This window comes from Corvus brachyrhynchos, unplaced genomic scaffold, assembly GCF_000691975.1.
Source record: "Corvus brachyrhynchos isolate BGI_N302 unplaced genomic scaffold, ASM69197v1 scaffold100, whole genome shotgun sequence".
Taxonomy (NCBI): Eukaryota; Metazoa; Chordata; class Aves; order Passeriformes; family Corvidae; genus Corvus; species Corvus brachyrhynchos.
Window position 1 is genome coordinate 2,051,369 of NW_008236230.1, and position 9,369 is coordinate 2,060,737.

The 9,369-nt window shown below is 39.1% G+C and overlaps 1 protein-coding gene across 3 annotated transcripts in view; it reads right to left on the reverse strand.

Moving 5' to 3' along the window:
- The window catches only part of FARS2 (phenylalanyl-tRNA synthetase 2, mitochondrial), a 231,207-nt gene that overhangs the window by 177,343 nt on the left and 44,495 nt on the right, over positions 1-9,369 (reverse strand). For all 3 annotated transcript variants that reach the window (XM_008643449.2, XM_017746924.1, XM_017746925.1), the window contains one exon: positions 890-1,525. In XM_008643449.2, the coding sequence (XP_008641671.1) occupies positions 890-1,507 (618 nt within the window). In that variant the 5' untranslated portion in view covers positions 1,508-1,525. The remainder of the gene's footprint in view (positions 1-889; positions 1,526-9,369) is intronic.

Consider the following 9,369-nt stretch of genomic DNA (forward strand, 5'->3'; position numbering starts at 1 on the left):
CGGGCGGCCACACGGGGTGGGAAACGCCAGTGCAGGCAGCACGAGCCCCTTCCAGCACGGAGAAGACCAGTGTTCTCTGATTACCTTAGTTTTCCCTCAGGCATCCAAAGGCATTAGGCTTCTCTGCCAAGCTCCTGTCACCCATTGGCAAGCACATTAAGAACAGTCTACATCTCAGTATTATTAGAATAAGCTAGTTTTAGTTATAGAACTGTGAATTTGGCAGTATTGCTACAAGCATACACAAATTATACAAATCAATTACTATTTGGAAAACAAACTGGCTTATATTTACCACTGATCAATGATGCAGCAGAGTACTTAATGACACCCAGGCATTTGCAGAACATGCAAGCTGTGCCAACAAAACATATAAACTTAAGAGTCTTGGACATCAACCTAGAGCTCTTTAGCTGATGCCTCTGGACTCTGATGGGTTTACTGTGTAGGCACTACACACACATAACTATTGGCTGCAACATATGAATCCTTCAAGGCAGCTTTTTCAATTAATTTGATAGAGTTTTTGATAAAGTGATCTCACCAGAAGTGAGTTGTGACAGAAATAGAATTGAATTGTGCAGATCATTAACTGAACAAGTTGTTTCCTTTCAGATTATGTTTCATTTTGCTAGCTTTCAATAATATTGTCTTTCCATTTTTTCACATTTTTCTAGGGAATTTCATCGTTGTTTTCAAATTCAACACTTTCCATCTACATTTTTCACAAATTAAAAATATTACTATATGATAAATCACTTGATTTTTATCAATGTGCAGCATAACATTGTTGCTATAATATGCTTACGTGCACGAACTTTGCTTACAGCAAGCACAAGACCAAGCAACTTACCCAAAAGGTCTTTCACCCCAACTAGAGAATTCATACCTCGTGGCAGGAGAAGAGGCGCACTCCCTCCATCTGATGGAAGACTGGGTAGTGGGTGTTATCAATCGTGTCTCGGCGGTAGACATCTCCCACTGCCAGAAAGGCATCTAGGCCAGAGTGTATCAAGTCCCACTGATGAGCTGATGTGTGTGCTCTTAGCATGTGGTCACGATTCAAGTAATAGTTATCCTCTTTCCTTCTGCTGGCATGGTTCTGTGGAATAAGTAAACTATCAAAATTCTGCTGGACTGTAACCACCGGGGAGAGACCATCATACACAGAAAAGAGCGGAGTCCCGCGGCGTCCTAGATAGTGTTTGTAGAAGTGCTCCTTCACCTGCTCCTTGATTAGCCACAAAGGGTGGTGTTTTCTGTTGTGCAAGTTCTTCCCCACCTTGGAAAGGATCTTCTCTGTGACATTGCTGTAGTCATCTTGAGGATAAGATTTACCAAGCAGTTCCACAGTATTTGAGCAGGGGGCACTGGCAGTGAAATCTGAAGGTACAGACTTGGATGAAGAATGCCTTGAATGGGTGGGAATTCCTCCTACCTTTACTTTTGGTGATAAAGCTGTTTTAGAATACTTAGCTACCCTCATGAATTTCCAGAGCATTGCCATTGTAAGCTTTTTTACGATCTAGAGAAAGAAAAGGAATTAAAAATATTTGAGTTAGGAACTGCAATCTTGCTGCAGAAATTGCTAGTATCTTAGGGATACATAAATCCAAATGTCTGCTTGATTAGTATGACAAAATTCCCATTATAAACCACTGTTTTGACTTCAGAGGAGGGAAAATACCCTTGTGGTCAAATTTCAGCTAGGATATTTTATTCAATTATCAGGCTTCTGCATCACTGCACCAGTATTAATGAATTTAGACCTAGCCTGAACCCCATTCCAGATGACGCTCTTTAAAGATGAATAAACATCAGGCCTTCTTTCAAACAATATTTTTCATCCAATTAAAACATGAGGCAAATATTACTTATGAGAAACTCAAAAACTTAACAGTGCCCTTCAGCATTCAGAACTCGGTTATAATAAGCAATTAACTTATTGCTATATCATCTGCCCCATTAGCAGAAGCTACTGAACATGTTTCACATCTACCTGATGCATGTGGCACCCACTATGCAATCATCACTAATTCTTATTTAATGCCAGACAAAACCAGTTTAACCTTTCAAACTACTGAACCACTGTGAAAAAACAGATGGCCAATGCAAGTCACGTATTTATATATAAACAGCACATTAAATTCACACATGAGTATTGCACAAGATTCACAATAAAGAGGCCATACAGTCAGAACCAATGTTAGGATTTTGCAGTGAGCACAAAACCCCTTTTTCTCTATGTTCCCAGGATGGCTATTTTCACAGCTCCACTACTGTACAGGGGAGTCAAGCTTGTCAGATACCAGGGAGGCAAAGTCATGAGATTCTTCAAGTTGTCTGAACTGAAGAACTCATTTCCCATCAAAGAGCCATCTTTACACATCCTCCCTGTTCACAGACAGGCTTTGTGCTTCATATCTACACAGCTGCATTCTCTGTAGAGCTCAAAGATAATTCCAAAACCAAAGAGTTTTGAGAGTGGTGAACCTTTTGGTCACTCCATATGCACAAGCCCATTCTGAGATGAAAAATTACTTGAAAATCTACAGTTGGGCTTCAGAAATACTAGCAAAGTAAAATAATTAAGCATTACAATTTGCTATTATGGAATGGGAAAACAGAGGCATTAGAAGTTAAGTGACCAGGGAAAGGCATCTGCTACAAACAAACTGAGTTGTATTTCTCTATGAACCAAGAATTACAGGGCCACAGGTTTTCTGAGTGAAAAAATTTTCTGTGAAAGTCATCTTAAAGAACGGGGGGAAGAAAGGACATAGGCAATAATAAATACACCACAGTCTTCTAGGGATACCTTTCAATCTTTACGATTACAATATCTGGCTAGCTTTCCGCAGGAACATAAGGAAAACAAGTGTAAGTGAAAAATAAACAAGGTTAAGACTATTTTTCATACTCTCACACTTCAAAATATGTATGCAAATAGAACAGACATACTAGAATAGACAGCCCCAGAAAAAACCAAATCTGTAAAAGATAATGAGTACAGTCACATTTGGCTTTCTTTCTTCTGACTTATACCTAGAAGTTTTCCATAGGTCTGTTTCCTCAAGTAATTGTATCTCAATCAATCAATCAAAATAAAGGCAAGTTGGGTAGACAGAAATTAAATCTGGCTGGGAAGGGTAAGATTACTAAATATTTGGTTTAATCCTTTTTCTGGTAGAATATCTTTAGAAATAAAGAACAGCTACAAATTTTATCTAGCTTTGAAACTTTTAAGAAGGACTGCCTTTTGCAGGGGGGAAGCTAAGAGTTTACAAAATTATTTCACCAAATTAGCTCTTGATCATTACTGAGAATGTTCTTCAGTAAATGAATTCACATGCACACCAAAAACCACTCTGATGGAGGCTAAGCAAGGGATTGTCTTACATTTTGAAAAGAGCCTCCATTTTCCTGAAACATACGTTCTCCATCATGGAAAGTGAGTTCTCATTTTCAAACAGCTGCTTGAAATACCCAGTCCTAGTCAGATAATGAATTCAGCTTCCCTTAAGTAAATATCACCATCTGCCCATACATTTATTTTTCTAAAAAATTCAATTCAAAACTTATACATAACCATAATGAACAAAAAACTCTCATAACTTTATTGTGATTCTCGTGATGTTTGCTGCTTTCTTAAATATCATTCCTCTGAGAATCAGACAACCATATGAGAAGTTTAACTTTCACATAAACAGTTCTGATGATTTTAAATCTATGGAAAAAGGAATTAGAACATGCACCTTAAGTGTTGGAAGGCATTCTTTTCTGTTTGTTTGTTTGTTTGTTTAAGACTCATTATTTTTAAGGGAGACTCTGGTGTATACATCTTCAAGGGCTTATCTGATGATATTTCAGTATTTGTAATGAGGAACCCTGCTCTCAGTTTCTGATAGTTCAGAAACACATTTTTTTCCGAGCAAGTGATATATACTCCTCACAAACTTGTACAGGAGAAAAACCTACAGATAAACTTGTATCAGTTTTCATCCTAACATTATGCCTGTTCCTTAAATACTTGAATGGCATTATTACCTGCATTATTATTCTAATCCAAAGCAAAACCTGAGCAGTCAGTAATGTGAGCAGTAAGAAAAGTTATAATTTTTTGATGAGTTATCCCATGTCCAAGTACTGCAAACAACAGCAAACAACCACTAAATGACCCACTAACATGGTATGACACAGAGCTCCAGAAACACTGAAGTCCTTCACCAATACTCTGCTGCTTCCCTCTCTCACCACACAGTCACATATTCCTCTTCCAGAATCATTACAGAAAAATGGTATTGGACATAGTTCAACTCAACTGGTAATAAGTTACATTTGGGCAGAGAAACCACTGAGAAGAAAGAAAGAAAGTAAATAATGTTTGCACTCTGCAGACTGTACACAAAATCTCCAAATCAAAGTAATGTTTACCAAGGCAGAGAGCAACACTGGAAAATAAAGAAATCTCTTTACCTTTCCTCTAGCAATAAATACCTGTTGTTAAGAACACACTAATTACTTATGTTCATTTATAACAAACACGTTTATGCTTTTATGTCTTTTTATTTCTGTCTACATTTATCTAAATGTCTGGAAAAGCAGTTTAAATTTAAAATTTTCTTCATTTACTTCCACCACGCTTTTCATTTGGCAGGGAAACAAAACTGTTTTCTGTGCACACTGACAAAACCTGAATCCCACAGCAAGGCCTGCCAGCCAGCTAACAAGCACAGCGAGCCAAACAGCAGCTGCAGGTCCTGTAGCTGAAAACAAATACATAAATAGGAAATAGACACTGAACAACCACCACTGGCATCTACGATCTAACAATGGCAAAGGCCTCCACCAGCACCACCAGCAAGTCCCGAGCTCTGGGCTCGACAGAGGCTCCGGCTCGCAGCTGGGAGCCAACACAGGGCTTTGGATGCAGATGCAGGGCTTTGGAAGCAGGCTGTTCTGCTGGCAGCTCTCCGTGGGGTTTCTCAAAGCTCTGCAGGTGGACATGCAAGCACCAGGCCGTTGTAATCTCCTATTACACAGGTCCTTAGCCAGACACCACCACTGACATGTTCCAGGGTACCTCAGCATCTCCCCTGAAGCTCCATGGGCTCAGGTCTCCATACTGAGATGTCTAATACAACTCTGGTCTTGGATAGGAATGATACCATACATTATGTTGTGCCAATGCACTTGGAACTATGTTTGCACCTGGGCATGAGCTTTTGAGCAGCTCCAAGGCAGACCAGAGGGCAGGAGGCGGCATCCACACCACCCAGGGGTGAAGGCATAAAAACAACCCTGTCCACGCTGTGCATAGACCAGGCACCAACACAACCACATTTGCCAATGTCAGTCCTGTACCACAGACCCTGCAACATTTCTACAGCAGTTTCGATTGATTTGCAAGGCTCCTTCCTCCCCCACGGAAAACCAACCATTCCCCATGCAGCAGCCCAGCAGACATTACACACGCTGAAGTACACCACAGTCAGGAGCCTGACAAGAGGGAAATGGCAGACAGAATACACCAGACAAAAAATACCATGGTTTTGGAGCACATGCAAAAGTCAGCTTGATTTGAAAAGGGATCATATTGCTGTACTATTAAGGAATGTCCTTTCATGTCTAAATCCAGGATTCCATGTCATAGTGCAGCAAGGATTAAGACAGCATTATCACAGCTGCAGTGGTATTTGTCACAATTCTCCACTACCCAGCTGAGGTTTAGGAAAGAATCTTAGACTCAGTGAAATTTCTCCTTACACCTGCTTTGAAAAGGGAGGAGAAAAGAGGGGCAGTTTAGCAGCTCACAATGAAAAGAAACAGTGCTGTGCACCAATGTTGTTTTATTCACTCACCTCTCCTGTAAAAGTGGAAGAGAGAGAATGCTCCTGTTTGAGCAAACTAGAGCCCAAACAGGCCAGCTTTTGGGGCCATTTGCTCGGTATTTGCATCTGTGAGCCAAGGGCACCCTCGCTTCTGCTGACCGCTTTTCTCTCTGCCCTGTGCTTTTTACAGCTTATGGCTGCAGAAACACAGATGGGCTACTGCATACATAAACCCAAGTACATGACGGGTTTGAAACCAAAATTCTACAAAGATGAGAGTCTGTCTCCTCTCCAAGAATAGCTAATTAATGCAAGACTCTGAAGTGCCATGGAAAATGTTAGAAAAGTTGGGCTGCCACCATTTTGTGATGTGACAGCTTTTATCTACCGTATGTGTGGGGAGGGGAGTTCAACCAACATAGCATATGTTAAAACAAAAATTATAAACATATGTTAGGCTGCTAAAATTGGACATTTACCAGTCTGCTTAGCAATTTAGCTAAGCATTGAATTTTAGTTTTGAAAACTATGTAGGCATACAGCAGCAAATATAATTGTATTGCCATGACCATATCTGCATTGCATAGGATATAACATAAATTATTTTGCATGCAAAACTAATAACAAGATTGGATTTTTTATACTCATTTTAAAGTGATGATACATTGTTGCACACCAGAACAGACTTCTACTGAGTATACTGAATTTATATAATACACACAGACTTCTGAAATAGCCTTACAGATAACTTAGAATGGATCCATTTTAGAACCTGATCTTCCAAGGGCAGAATATCATCAGATATCCCTGATGATAGCCAAACACCATTAATGTATTTCATGCACTACAAAGCATTGGCAAGATAACACAGCTTTCAAGTATTTGGCTCTTAATTTTTTCATGTACTAGGAGTTCATCTAGCTAACAATCTGTCAGTAAGTTCCAGAAACACACAGAATAACTTTTTATTATTATTTAGTTATTTTGTTATTTTTCTTGACTGAAGCAAAAATATGTCATAAGCTGGCTGGCTGTCTGCTCTATAATGGTGATACATTAATCATGATGCCACCTTCGGCAACATTCTGAGGCTTGCAATATTGAGAGAAAACTAAAAAACCTTTTCTGGGATAAGGCATGATCCTGCTTTCTCTCAGTGCTACATATAAGACCTTCTTAAATATGAAAGGTATTAACAACCATGCTGCTTTTACACTAATGCAGAAGATGCTGATTGTCTGAACAAAGGCCAGCATCCCATGGCCTGTCTTACACACCTGAGCACCTGGAGGTAAGCAGAGAAAATAATGGTCCATACTTCTGAAGCACACCTTCAACCACCTGCACCACTTCTTTAGGACTGCAAGATGGGTCAAGATAGCCATAATGAGCAGCAAGCCTTTGGAGAAGGGAACATACCTCTGGACAAGCACCCATTTAAAATGTCTTGAAGCATCCCTTGAGTCCACTCAGCATTCAGTTGTAGGTTGGATATTGCAATGATGATAAAATGCCATCCAACTGCAACAAGTTTCAGTTCCCCATGTGGGCCTCCAAAGGCTGCTGCAGGCTCTGGTTTCCCTGCTAAACAGTGTCACTCCAGGATTGTTCAGGTTTGTCCATAAGTTTCCCATACACTAAAAGGATAATGCTTCCAGACACATGATTCAAGGCAAGTAAAATGCATTTCAGTAGCCAAAACACTTGCAAACTCTGTAGCTGTGCTGCCAACTGGTATGAGACCATTTCAAAGACTGATATAATCAGATTTCAAGACAACCTGTAGTAAATTTGTTTTAAACAATTCAGAAGTAGAGTATCCACACACTGGAATTTGTGCTCAGCAAGCTAATCAGGTACATCAAATTGCTGAATTATTGAGACAGCATAAAACTTTTCAAAAGATAAATGTATACAGCATAAATGACATTAGAAGTTGAAGACCAAAGGCAAACAAATTCAGGCTTCTGGGCGGGTGGAAAGGCACCAAATTCTCTAACATGCAAAATTTAGAAATTTAAGGTGAAAAGCCTGACCACACTATTTTAATTTGGACTTAAAAAAACAGATTAATACAAACAAAATAAGCAAATTCAGAGGAAAGAAACTATTGTTGGAAAAAGAAATTATATATATATATGCATGACAGAAGTTTAAACTAAGGAAAATCACCCCTGCAATACCTGTTTTTCTTTCATTTATACATTAATTATTTCTTGATTTTTCTTTCACCAACTAAAACAGAGTTTATTATTTACTAAAGAAATGTCAATAAGGCCCTTTAGTGATAACTTTCAATAGTGCATGATGACTAAGGCACACAGAACTACTAAAAATTAAACAGCTGTGACCTGATCTCCTGTTGACATTCCTGTGTTCTTCCTTACTTCCACAATAAGACAAAACAGCTAATAGTCAATTCCATAATTTAAGTGAAAATCCTCATTACGCAAACATATTTTGAATACATTACATTACATTACAGACTGTGAAAAGGCAATGCAGAAATAATTCTTAAATATTCTCAAATGTGTCTACTGCTTTTAAATATATCAATTTTCAAGGAATGCAATCTGAAAAAACACTACCTTTGGTTGCTGAGGGAATATTCTTTTTCCAATGCCTTGAAAATGTTGCCAAACAGCTTTCTGCTTTTGTAAATAACTGTCAGATGAAAGGGACAGAGACACTTAAATACCTATAAAATCCCCACTGCAGTTAAGATTACCACTATCTCTTCTGCCTTCTTTTTTTTCCTTCAATATCTGCAAATCATTATCTGTATTTTTCTACAGAGGCATACACCACCAAGAGTGTTGGGTCCTGCCAGTACACCAACTGGGAAGCTGCAATCTCCCTTCTGGAAAAGGACTGCACCTGCCTGGCAATGGCAACAGTAGCCCAGGCCTCTGGAGATGCCTGCGGCAGACAAAGAAGATATCCTTCAACTCTGAAGGCATCATTCACCAATCAAATAGTGATTGCCTGCCTCCTCCAGGGAAACAGCAGAAAGAAAGGCAGCAACATCTTATGCATGAAATTCAACACACCCAGTGGGCTACATTCAACCTTCATCTGCAAAATATTCAACATGCCCAAACACCCAACTTTCAGACACCTCACAGGGTACAGGGAAAAATTAAACTCAGGAACAAACCCAGCCCACCCAGTACTAAGAAAACCAAATTATTTCGATGGGATATGCCAGAAAAGGCAGATAACATGAATCACTAAGTTCATCCACAAATGAGAAAGTCTTCAGCTTTACCTGCTGTATCCCCATAGTACTGATTCTAATTCCATTCTTCAGGAGAACTGGGGAAATCTATGACTTACCACCGATATCCAGATGCTCTCCTTAGTAATACCCTAGCCAACATGGTGTAGTTAGAATAATTTAAGTATTATTATGAAATAACAAACATAATTAATATTTTAAACCAGGGAGTTATTTCATGGTTGTAATATGTATGTAATCAGCAATATTTAAATTGAACAAGGCTTTCTTGGGACGTTTCAACCCTAAATAGCAGCAGGA